We start from the raw sequence: 13,530 nt of genomic DNA on the forward strand, positions 1-13,530 counted from the left end.
TATGCCTGCTAGATGCAGTGGTGATGAGACTAGTCGTGTCGCAGGATGCTTGACTTTTCTTGCCACTTCTGGGTCTCCATGGCGTAGGCGAGGGCAAAGATGCAAAGATATTCACCCGACGCGCCCGCGGCTGAAGTTGAAGACTGCCTACTAGGCCTAGGAGCAGCACTGCCTAGCCATTGCGCCGCAAAAAGACGTCAAAAGGCCATTTGCATTGGATTACTTACGACCAGATTTGACATCTATTAATATCATTTTCCCGACTTGACTCGAGCCTTTAGCAAACTGGATCCCGCCAATAGGACTTACTTGATTGAGCTTGAGAGCATTCGGATTAGAACATCAGCACTTGGTGGTGGAGTTCAACTGGACTCTCCCCGCCAAAGAAAGAACTTTACAGTGATAGTGGTACAGCAGTTTACACTGACTCGAGTGTACGAAAATAGCTCCATGCTCCATATGGAGCGTCGGGTCGGGCCTGGCCTCAACAGATTTCGAGAGCCGCATATTGCAGAACAGCATACTGTATGTTACTTTCACAGAACTCATATACGACCGCTCAGTCGTGTGATGTTTCATGCTGCCCTGATTCTCGCCTAGTTTCCTCTTTCTATTTATCCTCTCCCTTTTCGTCACCCCTGTCCGGAGATATCTTTGTATGCAGCATCGCCCATAAGCATGTTGCATGTCTCACTTGAAGAAGGCCATGACAACTAGGCTGGGGAAGCGGGCCTGTTTGGAAAGCATGCTTGCAGTATCTCCCTCCACGTACCTGCAGGGGAATATAGCATGGCCTTACGGGCGTTTAATACGCATAACTTGACCTCAAAGCTCATGCCTAGTCCTCGTCTCCGAAATCTAGTCGGATCACGGAGCCTTGACTCGTGAGCTGAAAGAGCGCATCAAACTACAAAGTTGTTCAACAATTAGCTTCCCGAGTTCCGATTTGAGTCCCGGGCCTCCCTTGAATCGACCACTGTTTTGGAACACCAGCCAAGGCATGTCTATGGGCACGGAGCAGACCGCAGTGGATGCAGGACGGGGAGGGCTGTTGAGCTAACTACATACGAGTATAAGAAACTTCCTACCGTGCCCTATATGCACGGCGTCGGCATGTCTCACATTGTCATGCTTTGGCATGATGCATGACGGCTGTCCCTTGCAGCTGGCCACGGATACCATGCTGATGACTACTGCTAGCTGCATTGCATACTATCACTTATTTGTGCAAGAAGTCGTTTTAATAGAATTACCACAGAGCGAGATCCGATATCAGGGCAGCGCGAGACATAGAAGGCTCTGGCACATGTTAGGAGGCGACGGCCTAGTGAAAACCCGGTATCCATGCATATTCATGTAGGAATGCCACGAAGCGCCACTGTCAGTTCAAGAAGAAGGCTAGGATGAGATTGTGGATCAAGAGATTTTGGTTATGGCTTGCGTGCGAAAGACAAAAAGAGAACACCGGCTTCAAAGCTCCCGCATTACCTCCTCGACGGCTCTGGCTGCCAGTCGCTTTCTCTGCGCCTCGCTCATGCCCTCTCCCATTTCTCTAGCTGCTTGAAGCTTCCTCATCATCTTCTCTACCTTGGCCACATCTTCGTCGTCAAGGTCGCGGTCCAACGCCACGCCATCGTTGGTATTAGTAGCGGGGCCTGCCTTGACGTCTGCCGCCTTAGACACATCCGTCTCGGCTTTTTTTGAGAGAGCATTGTCGGCATCACCAGTTTCGAGACGGCTTGTTTCCCAAATTGCCATACGCAACCCTTCAAAATCAGAACGGTCGACACCAAAGTCTAAGCTCTCTGGATCAAAGTCCTCTGCGTCTTCAGATTTATCAGAGCGCGTCTCATCCAAATCAGAGGGCAGGTCATCGTTTAACTGCTCCCAGTCATTTGATTCAAGGGCTTCTTTGACCCGAGAAATTCCCGTCTTTTCTGTAAATGCGTCTGCAGTCAGCAAGATGTCATACCAGTAGTGATACTGTATCGGGCAGGCAAGTAATAGTAAGGGCGATATGGGAATGTTCTTCAGTCATCGTACCTCCAAACTCATTTTTCTCCTTTTGCCCGCTTTTCAGCTGTACAAACTCCAGGCCGGCTTCCGCGCATAGCTCGTCCCAGTCATCGGCGTCGTCGCCCTCACCGATGCCAACAGCCAGCCTGACTCCATCCCATTCCCAGCCGCCAAGGCCTTTCTGAACGACACTGCCAACGTGTCGAATAAGACTGGGGGTGTCGTTGTTCCCAGTTAAAGATGCGGGCTTGGCATTAGGTATTGCAAAGACTAGAACAAGGCCGCCTAGGACTGCGAGGACCTCGCGGGCTTCTTCGGATAGGAAAGATGAAGCCCATTCTGACGGAGAAGCGATGAGATCTATCCATATCGGGACAGAGGCTGTGTAGTACGATGTTTTGAGCTCAAGGTCATGCGTGGTGCCCGCCAGTGACGTTGATGCCGCTTCTGGTGAGGAACCGGTAAGATCTGGCAAGGTACAGTTAGTTTAAGAAGCAGCGCAGCATGTTTGATATGAGATTGGTGAGATTGTAAGCCCAGTAGATAAACGTCCAAAAGATTTACTATCAGTGATGGTAGCACATGAATGTGAAAACTCATCTCAACTGTCACTTGTATTTCATATATACAAGTCGATATAGCAAATACGCCACAAAAGACGCATCTCATGCAGGTATGCTGATGACAAGCACGAAAAGAGGGCATTACCTTTGATGACACGGCTCAGATGCTGCTCCGAGCCCTCCAGGCTGACGGCCAGAATCCTCCTCGGATTGGAAATGTCCATGTTGATGAGACGTTTGGCCACCCTCTCCACGTCCTCGCAATCCGGAGCAAAATCTGCAAAAGAATGACGTGCTCTCACACTCACTCACTCTCTGTTATAGGGCGATATAATGAATGATTGTCGTGAGGATTTAATTATGAGGGAATAGGTGCCGGAGCTGTGTTACATGAGGCTGTGTAGAGTAAAGGAGAAGAAATATATAAAGTTGAGGTGTAGAAAGTTGATGCTGCCTTATTCACGGGACGCTTAGTGATGGATTGTCAGCCACGTTTAAGCAACCTCAGATTACAGCGGGGGCGAATTATTGGTTGGAGGGGCAAAGCGCTGTGGGGTCCAAATGCTAATTCCAAGTTACCTCAAGTAGAATGAATATCACAGAAGCCGTCAAAGTGCATCATGAGAGATAGCTGAGTTGAAATTGCAACTATGTAAAGAAAACAAATGAAAAGATAAATCCATATCGTGCCCAGTATATGCAATGACCTGTAAGGAATAGACAAACAAAGGATTGTACATAGGAATAGCTCAACGTCCGCTGTACCTATAAAATATCATCAATGCTACCCTGTAACTCCAAAAACTCCTCCACCAAAACATGTCTTTTTAAAGTGCTGAGGGAAGAAAGGGGCGCATTTATCCAATAGAAATGTGCATCTCCAGCCCATCTAGATTCGTGTCATCACCCTTCATCTTGTTTTTCGCCACGGTGCTCAATATGCAAGCCATTTACCGTCTTCCAAACTTGAAGCGCCGGGGGGCGCTGCCACTATCACCACCCCATCCAAACGACCTGTTGACCACGCCCATGGCTTCCACACCAGCCTGCACCATACCGGCAAAGCCACCAGCTTGGTCGGCCGGCTGGTCAGCTCTCTCCACGTCTCCCTGATCGAGGTGGCCCTGTCTGCGTTCCAAGACGGCCTTCTGGATAGCTCTCGCCCACATCTGGTACCACTGAGCCTCGCTCATGGAAGCAAAGCGACGTTCCACGCAGCCAGTGCCATCCGGCTCATCACGGCTCAGGGACCATTCAGCGTATACCGTCTCCCAACGTTTGGTGCGGAAGAATAGATAAGGCCAGGCGAAGAGGAACATGAGAGTCAGCATAAACATGACCTCGATCCATTTGGTGAGACGCATCTGGTTCACACGGCAGGCATTGTAAATCTCCACACGAGAGTTCCGCACCGGGAAAGTAATGCTGGTGTGACCACGATAATTGGTATCATGAACTAGGCGTTCCAGCTGCTTCTTCAGATAATCCCAGTCCCATCCGGTAACACGACGCTCAAAGGCCATGTTCTTGAGACCGGCACGGCTGGCACAGAAGCGGTGGCACCATTCCTCGACGGTAGGCTCGCCGCTTTCGATGATGCCACCGCTGCCGCCGAAGCCAGCTGCGCGAGTCGGGAAGACGGTGCCACGGCGAACCTTTTCTAGGTTGCCGACGGCGTGGAGCTTTCGCCAGGCCCCGTTTGTAGGGTCCTGGATATTGTGGTAGAGCAAGTGTGTGAGCTCAATCTCAATGTCAAAATCAACCACGGTGACCTGCTCCGTCTTGTCATCAGACTTGCGGCGAGTCTCCGTGTGTGTGCCGCGGATCTGGGCAAACGGTCGAGGAGGCAGCTGGGACAGATGGACGAGAGCATCGTTGAGATACTTGGGATCCGAGTCGAGGCGGGAATCCAAGTAATAGACGGTGTCTGAGCGAGGGTCACGCTTGAAGGGCTCGAGGTTTAAAATGCTGGCTGCAGGGCCAGCAGGGGCTAGAGGGTCGATGAAAGGGACGGCATCGTTCTCATGCTCGTCATACAGGGGAGGTAGATCGTCGGTGGCGAGCTCGGTAGGGTCATCGTCAAAGTACGTCTGGCGATGGTTGCCGAGATTCGCAGCGGAAAAGGTTGAGGCCGTTGGGTTGAGGGAGATGGAGCCGGCGGATTCGGCCAAGGGCGTTGTAGGCCCGGCAGCCGGAGACGGAGGCGGGAGGAAGTCTGGCTTGCCCATGATTGCGGGTGTCTGAGTGTAGATTGTAGGAGGGCGGACAAAGGTCGTAAAAAAGATGAGACCCAAGAAATGAGAGAATAGAAAAAAATGAGAAGGAAAAAGATGGGCGTCAAAGAAGCGAAGAGGGTGGGAATCGATAAGGAAAAAAGAAGCTTAAAACCGGTGAGAGAGGCAGGCAGGTACGTAAGCCTTGGGTAGCGGTCCCGGCTGCTTCTTTTCCCACTTGTCGTTGTTTGTGCGCTCTGGCTCTTTGACTCTCTCCAACTCTCTCCAAACTCTGTAATCAATTGCCTGATTTTCCCCGGATTTCAAACCGTCCACCAAAGAAAACCTTCAAGCTCGGCGTATTTCGAATATCGGCAGAACGAAAACAAAACAAAAGAGCACGAGACGAGAAAGGCGAAACGGGGAACGTGGCACAAACACCGGCTTTATCTATCTCTAGGCTGCAAGCTGGGCAGACACCAAAGTCACAAGTCACCAGGCCCAACGGCGGACCAAGCGTCGGTGCCCTGTGAGATGCAGGAGTGCGTCCAGTCCAAAAGCTGTGCCGTGCTAAACAACCCGCTAGAGCGCAACAATGCAATGCGGCTGAATGGCACTAGAGCTTTCACGAGCTTACGTCTTGCTCCGTAACGCCGCCGTTGATTCTTCAGCACCGCCTCCTCTTGTTCGTGGCATGATTCCGGAAACGGAAATGGCCGGGTTTTTGCCATCGTGGCTCGCCCGCGGCATTTCAACCTTGTTCGAGACGAAACGAGACGAGTCTGGCGAGATGAGACGAAACTTGGAGCGAGCATGGCGCTACTAAATAAGATGTGGATGGTCCTTGGAACACTTGGAACAAGCACTACAAGAGCTCAAGAGCTGCTATAGATGCTATACGCCCGTCTCTGAGTATTTCTGCTGCGGCTACTGCTACTATTGCTGCTGGTAACACTGCTAGCAGCTCCGTGCACCAAAACACATGCTACTACTCCGTGCAGACTACTACAGACAACTAGACTCAGAGTAGTTGATTCAGACTGACGGCTAGACTGGACTGGAATCATCATACGACTGCACAAGAAACCCCCAACATGGTTTCGATGGATAAATCTTGACTGTTTGTTTTGGGCTCTGACTGGGCTGCTCTCGCGAATCCCGTCTCAACTTACCCCACAATCACCACCACCTTGCCTTACTCTCTTCAAAACGAAACTCCTGCAGTTGGTGGGCAGAGTCATTCCATGTTACTACTCCAACACGGCCCGTTGCGAAGTATCATTATGGAACTCAATCACCTCCTAAGGTCCATGATTTTGGCGCGCGGCTATCGTCCTACCGAATAGCCAAGGACGAGTGCGTAGATCGCTACAAGGAGGTGGTATGGCGGCACTACAATTACTCTATCCGTCAAGATGTCTCGGTAGCTATCTGGATCTCATCGATCAAACTTACCTATACTTCGTATGAAGCGTACTGTCCTTGAATATCAGACAATATGGATTTTTCCAAGATGTCATCGGGGCGCCAACCCTACTCATAGCCGCCACCCAGGCTGGCAAGACTCTGCATGAGACTATACAGTTCATTCGAAACTTGAGCGGACGATACACGATCTCCGCTCTGAACTTGAATCCCTTATGAAATTACTGCAAACTCTCAAATCCGTAGTTACAAAAGCCCAATAATAGAGAAGGATCTGACTCTTATGATGAGGTTGAGAGAAATATGAGCAATATAACACTTGATGACATTAATTTATATAAGTACTATTGACCTAATTGAGATCCTTTTAGTTTTAGTTTCCCTTCTTTTATATTCAGTTGTGACCCTCGTCCCACTTCTTCTTTGCGGCTTTTACTAATATATCCATATCGCCACTGGTCTCACACATACTCCTAAATGTTCCGTCTTTTTTGTTAATCAGCTCCCACGGGTGATCAAATTCAACCACTTCACCCTTATCTAACACCAATACTTTATCATAATCCACGATAGTCTGGAGACGATGTGCAATTGTAATCACAGTTCCAGTAAGTTCCCGGATGGTTTCTTGAATCTTCGAGTCCGTGTTGTAATCGATAGATGCTGTAGCCTCATCCATGACCATGACAGTCGGCTTCTTCAGCATGGCTCGTGCCAGACACAGAAGCTGTCGTTGACCTTGAGAGAGGTTGGAGCCGGACTCGGAAACGGGGGAATGCAAGTCAAGGAAGATGTTCTTGTTAGTCGCAATTGACGGCGTCCGGGTACCAGATGAGCCCCCTGCGCTCTCTCCTTCAGCGGAGCCCTGAACAGTAGGGGTTGCAGGGGTGGTCGTCTCGTCATGGCCAATTAACTGAACACGTCTCAAAGCCTCAAACACCTCTTCATCCGTATACTGATCAAAGGGATCAAGATTTGTTCGAATGGTACCCATGAAGAGTGTGGGGTCTTGAGGCACAATGGTAATGTTCTCTCGGAGATCCTGGAGTCCAATCTTGCTGATATCGATGCCATCGATCGTAATGGATCCCGAGTCAGCTTCAAGGGCACGGAAAATGGCCAGCGTCAACGAACTCTTGCCTGCGCCAGTTCGGCCCACGATGCCAACCTTTTCCTTAGGGCTAATCTTAAGCGAGATGCCTCTGAGAACCGGATCCAAGTCGGCGCGATATCGAGTAGAGTAGTTGACAAACTCGACACCACCCTCCGCAGGCCAGTTCTTTGGCGGCCGGTTATCTTCGATAATCGGTTCCGCTTCCTGTTCAACATCTAGGTATTCCTTGACACGTTCCATAGAGTTCATGTTTTGCTCGTTCATGCCATACTGACGGACAAGCCACAAAACGTTTTCGGTAAAGTTCATCGCATAGCTCAATGAGATACCAGCCGCACCGGCATCAATCTTGCCCAGGTTGACAATAATGAAGACGCCTGCGAAGAAGGAAACGAAGTTGCCGAGCAAATCGGCTCGGAATGCGAGCCATCTGTTGCAAGCCCACAGATAGATGAACGGTCGGCTCTGAGTGTTGATTTTGGCCAAGTTGTCGCGGATGAAACGTCGTTCATCGCCGTAAGCTCTGATAGTTGTCATACCGCTAAGAGTCTCGCCAAACTGCTGGAAGAGCGGGCTACGCTGGACAGACTCTAGACGCTTAAGATCGCGAGATGCGCGTAGGTAGAAGGCGGCGACAACATAGAATAGGATAGCAATGAAGAAGGCGGCAATGAGGAAGCCAGGAGTGATGAATGAAATCAACACAATGGTCACGACGAGAGAGAGAGCGCAGACCATTACACCAATCGCTGTGGGTGCAATCTCTTGATCCACAGCCTCGAGATCCTTACTAAAGCGGTTCATCAGCTGGCCCAGAGGGGTTACGTCGAAGAACTTGAATTTGGCTCGGGTCACAGATTGAATGAGACGATCGTGAATTCGCCTGGATGCAGTCAAGGAACCGACAAAGATCCATACGTCTCGGATCAGAGCGGTCAGGGCACCGAACACGCCAATGAGGGCAAGTCCAGTGAGGTAATATGGGACATTGACTTGTGGTACTGCAGTCGGGCCAAGAGTGATCTGATCATCCAGTACGCGCAAACCTGGTTCTGTCGAGGAACGCATGCCACTCAAGCTGGCAATAGAAGCCCAGGAGCCTTTAGATAGAGTTCCAGCACCGTAGGCATGTGGCATGGAGCTTAGCGAAATGTTGATATTCTCCTCCTCGATGTACTGGTTAGCCCACTCCCTAACCCAGATGTTCGTTGCAACGGTCGAGAGCTGTTGCATGCCAAAGACCATAAAAGCAACAAGCCAGAACCACCAAGGTCCCATAGAAGAGAGATAAATGCGCAAAACAGACCATTTGACAGATCCAGTCGCCTTTGTCTCTTCAGGAGGACCCTTGGGCGGTTCCTTTTTATCCTTCTTGGAGTCGTCTGTGGAGCCTGCGGCGTCACCGTTACTGTTAACCATCGTCTCCTCATCGCCGACGCTTGATGGTACACGAGATGGGATACGAGATGCAGTATGAGAAGCAGGTCGAGAGCGCTGAATTTCCTCGCCGAGCTTGCCGGAGGCGATGACCTCTTGTGAAGGCCCTTGGGCTACAACCCTTCCGTTCTCTAGTAAGACGACGAAGTCGGATGACGGAACACAAAGCTGTATGTTGTGGGTAACAAGAACGCAGGTGCGGCCCTTCATCAATGGGCCATTGATGCAGTTGGTAAAGATCCATTGAGCCGTGTGCGAATCCACAGCACTAAGACAGTCGTCCAAGAGGATATGCGCCGAGTTTGAATATAGAGCACGAGCCAAGGAGATTCGCTGCTTCTGACCACCGGATAGAGTGATACCTTTCTCACCAACCAACGTTTGGTCTCCATGATCGAGAATTTCGAGATCACGCTCGAGAGCACAAGCGACAATGACGTCCTTGTATCTTTGCTCATCATACGGCGCGGCAAAAATGATGTTATCCTTGATATTAGCGTTGACCAACCAGGCTGCCTGGGCGACATAAGCGATTGTATCGGCAAGACCAGTCTCGGGGTTGGGGCGGACGTCCTCTCGGCTGCGACCGCCAGGGCAGAATACCCTGCCTTCTACAAGTGTCATCTCACCAAGAAGACCCATGAGCATAGAAGTCTTGCCAGATCCAGTTGGGCCGGCGATGATGTTGAGCTTGCCGATCTGAAAGTCAATGTCTAGGTCAAGCAGTCGGAATGCCCTGGAACCATCTTCGGCCACACTGTTTTTGGCACCCCAGATCAAAGTAGCATCCCTGAAGCCAATGCGTTTCTTGCCATCTTCGTCCACATTGTCCAATCCAAGTTGTTCATACTTTTCGGTCTCCTCTTCCAAAAGGTACTCCTCAACTCGATCGATGGAGACCTTTGCTTCCTGGACGTGAGCGAACATGTCGCCGAGGAGATCAAGGGGAACTCGAAGAAGCATGAAAAGAGAAATGGCTGTGAAGGCAACAGAGGGATACAGGGGCTTCTTCTCAATCAGGGTGTACACCAGGAAAGAGAAGAAGGTGATCAGAATGGGAACCGAGTTCCAGATGGCAACCGCGCAAGCCCATAGAAGGAATCGAGAGCGAAGAGCCTTGAGCTCGGCTTCACGCTTCTCATCCACAATCTTGCCGAATCGACGCTCCCAGGCAAAGTATTTAATGATGCGGATGTTTTGAAGAATCTCGTTGGTCACATTTATGCGCTTGTCGGTAGCAGCCATAATGTTCTTGGAAGTGATGTTGAAACCACGAGCGAGCATGTAGTTTACGGGCAGGAGGATGAACATGACAATGAGACCGGGAATGGCGCTGAGACCCATAACCTGCCAAAGCAAATAAACGGATACGATCAGCTGGGTGGGGGCTGAAGCGCACAAGAAATGCAGGTAGGCGGTGATTTCGGCAATCTTGAAGCTGTCAACCGACATGAGGTTGATAATGGTTCCCAGGTTGGCCTGTTCATCATCTCCTCCCTTCTCTGCGATGGCCTTGACGGAATCGGAGGTATTGGCGGCTTCGGTGTCGTCTGAGCTGGAAGCGTTCTTCTGCTTCTTGCCACCAAAACCAAGAGCGCGCTTGACTTTACTGACGACGCCTTTGCTTCCCTCGTCGTCGTTATCCTTGTCGGCTTTAGCATTGTCACCGAGCAGAACCTTGTCTTTGCCGGCGGCAGCTTTTCGGCGCAGCGCCTTTGCGTAAATGTCACCCACAATAATAGCACGGACGCGAATACAGATCTTGCGGCCAATCCAAAGGGCCATTCCATCGCAGTACGAGCGGATCGTATCAAGAATTGGGAGGCCAATTACGAGGAGCCAGAGAACGTTGACAGGCGCCTCGTCGGGACGTTCCACATACTGGAGGATAGCTTTGAGCAGCAGGGTGGGGGCAAAAGTGAAAAGACCGGCGACGGCTGCCATTGCACATTGCATGAACAGCAGACTGCGGAAATACTTGAGCAAGTGCCACGAAAGGGCAGTGGTCTTCTTCATCAGCCTGTAATCGGCGATAATGGCCGTGGACTTGTCCTTGGGGAGGAGATTCCAAACATCTTCCAGCTCCATGGGCTTCTTCCAACCTTGCCAGACAATAGCATCGACCCACGAAAAGGTGGCAATAGAAAAGAGACTGGCCAGAGGTTCGCGCGAGGGCTCGATGCCATCCTCCCACTCCAACTTGACAGTCTTGTTGCCCTTTCGCGTGGAGACAGCAATGCCGAATAGCAAAGAGTTGAGGGCAAAGTCAACGACGACGAGAATCTGAGAGAGCCGGGAGTAAGGGTAGAGAATGGCCGAGCGGAAGATGAAGATGGAGAAGAGCCATTTGCAGCCGTAAATGGTGGCGGTGTGGTTCCATATATAGGGGATTCGCCATTTGGAGGTACCCAGCGCAACTCGCAGTGTTGCGAGAATCAAAGTATATATCCAAGTGGTAAGACCAGCAGCGGCAACCAGGTGGGTGTCGGGGCCAAAAGCACCGGTGACGAGAGCATATGCATTGATCGCAACCAGGCCAATGAGAGCAAGCTCTTCGACGAATTGTGAGAAGCGCTGAGCGGTGGGGGTGTCGGCTTGGACTATAGAGCCCCTTGAAGTTACCTTGGCGAGAGCCAAGCGGCCGCCGTTAATCTCGAGATCGTCGTCATCGCTGCTGTCTTCGGATTCTGCGTCGGGGGGGATGGCTGTGTGGTCGGGTACGGCATCGTGGGCAGAGATGGAGCTATAACCCTTGGATTTGGCACTGCGGATACGATCGATGTTGGACCAAGCGAGGCGCAAGAGAGAAATAGCAATTACTATTAACGGGAAGAGGACAGCAAGGTAACTGTAGGTTTGTCCATTAGCTAAACTGTACCTTACGTAGGTATCAAGTGGCAAAGCAGATTGCGAGCGCGCAGTAGCAGCGCGAATCAAAAACTTACTCTCTGCGAAAGCAGCCGCTGAAGTCATCAATGTTCCATAGCGGATCTGAGCATTGAGCAAAGCCCATGGCTGGTTCCGGGTGGGGAGCAAGAGCTGCCCGCGAAGCAATAAGAAAAGTATAGGAAGCAAAATATGTATGTGGTGGTTCAGAAAGCAGAAACTAGAAGGGGAATGGACGATTAAAGGAAAGAACACGGACGAGCCTCGGTGGTCTCGCCTCGGTTCCTGGCGTATGAGCTCTCGTTCCTGCTGCCTCTCTATACACTCATAGCGTTAGTGAATGTACAGGCATGAGAAGAAAAGACATTCGGCGGACAGGAGAGGAAGAGAAAAGAGGAAGAAAGAGGCGACTGGACGATGATGGGATGTACAGGAACTGGGCGGTCGCATTGGCTAGAAGGCGACGGCGGGGTGGAGCTGCCAGGTAGCGCTAGCTGCAGTACAGGTACCGCCGATGGATAAGAACATGAGCGCGGACGCACGTACAGGTATGCCGCTCCGTACAGTTCAGGTACTTGTACAAGTCAGAGCACACTAATACATAAGCCAAGTATTATATGCTAAGGTCCGGATATGTTATCAGTGGGGAAAAGAGGCGAACAGGGTACGGAGGGAGTAGCTTTGCGCGCGATGCGGTGGGGAAGAAATACGCAGGGAGGGACTTTTTTTTTTTTCTTTTTCTTTTTTCTCCTCTTAACTTGACCAAGATTCTTTCTTTCCGGCGTAGCGGTTGGAGTTGAACGGGGAATTTTGCATATGGCGGCCCTCACCTAAGGTACAAGTACGTGCTAGCATGCGGAGTACATGCAGCTTTGCGCGTGCGGTGCTTTGACAAGGTATTTCCGGGGTACCTCTGATATCGATGCATCAAATATCCAGTACTCCGTACAGACGTCAAGATGAACGGTTGAGCAACACACCAAGCTCGCACAAGCATGCGGGCAAGGGCACTATTGATATCCTGGCCGCCCCCAACTCCTTTGCAATTCAACCGGCGGCTAGCCTGATGAGACAGATGGTGGAAGCGCGGTGGCACGATGATCAACCTCAGGGTCGAAAAGAGGACTGCGTTGGGATCAAGAGTCACACGGCGGGAGCTGCATTAGTGCATGCGCTGAAGCTGCTTTTGCACACCAGCACATGATGATGATATAAGGTGATTACGGCTCTGGGCTAGTGCCCCTTCGAACGAACGCAGAGATGGGAGCAGATCTGGGATTGTCGTGAAAAGCACAAGAGACTGATTCGGGGCGACTGAGAGACCGGCTTATCCTGCCGCTAGACCCTCAGGCAGGGTTGCATTCCGTCTCGTTTGCCTGGCAATGAACTCTTCGTAACCGCTTGAGAGTTGATGCCGGCACGAACCTTGAGACTGTCATTGATCTGAACTTTGCTTTACATGCATGATGACCACAGGCTGTACATGAGAGGTACATGAGCCTTGGTCAGAGTTGCAGCTGCTAGGGCAGTAGTGCCAGAGCTTAAAAGATGCAGCAAAAGTACCCTCGAGTACCGGGTATCCAATCCAATCCAATGGCCAGCCTCCAGTATGATGAATCTCGCAAATCACCAGCTCTCACTCAGCCCGATCATGACCTGCAGCCATCTCCTGCGCCTTCAGCACGGATTTGCACTTGGTAGCGTCGACTCATTCGCTGAGTCACCAGAGTCGACGCGATGCACTTGGCTTTGCAAACGTTCCCTGCCCTCCATCCTCCAGCCTCTGCTCGGTAGCACATGCTTGCGCCCTCCACTTACATCAGAATGTGTTGTTGATTCATCCATCATCCATCAGACGGCACAGGGCATTCTGCAT

The 13,530-nt window shown here is 51.0% G+C and overlaps 3 protein-coding genes across 3 annotated transcripts; all 3 read right to left on the minus strand.

Annotated features, from left to right (window-relative positions):
* Positions 1-1,433: 1,433 nt before the first annotated feature.
* M431DRAFT_505357 (hypothetical protein) lies at positions 1,434-3,022 on the minus strand. Its single transcript, XM_024918627.1, has 3 exons — positions 2,725-3,022; positions 2,044-2,484; positions 1,434-1,937 (listed from the first exon to the last, which is right to left on the minus strand). The coding sequence occupies exons 1-3, from the start codon at positions 2,801-2,803 to the stop codon at positions 1,471-1,473; spliced, it is 987 nt and encodes a 328-aa protein (XP_024777467.1). The 5' UTR covers positions 2,804-3,022; the 3' UTR covers positions 1,434-1,470.
* Positions 3,023-3,529: 507 nt separating this feature from the next.
* M431DRAFT_2853 (hypothetical protein) lies at positions 3,530-4,807 on the minus strand (the record flags this gene model as incomplete). The annotated part of the gene is made up of 1 exon (XM_024914047.1): positions 3,530-4,807. The coding sequence occupies one exon, from the start codon at positions 4,805-4,807 to the stop codon at positions 3,530-3,532; it is 1,278 nt and encodes a 425-aa protein (XP_024777468.1).
* Positions 4,808-6,611: 1,804 nt separating this feature from the next.
* On the minus strand, positions 6,612-11,781 carry M431DRAFT_79129 (hypothetical protein; the record flags this gene model as incomplete). Its single annotated transcript, XM_024922781.1, has 2 exons — positions 6,612-11,616; positions 11,714-11,781. The coding sequence occupies 2 exons, from the start codon at positions 11,779-11,781 to the stop codon at positions 6,612-6,614; spliced, it is 5,073 nt and encodes a 1,690-aa protein (XP_024777469.1).
* Between the last annotated feature and the right edge of the window lie 1,749 nt (positions 11,782-13,530).

The sequence above is a fragment of the Trichoderma harzianum genome (assembly GCF_003025095.1).
Source record: "Trichoderma harzianum CBS 226.95 unplaced genomic scaffold M431scaffold_3, whole genome shotgun sequence".
Lineage (NCBI taxonomy): Eukaryota > Fungi > Ascomycota > Sordariomycetes > Hypocreales > Hypocreaceae > Trichoderma > Trichoderma harzianum.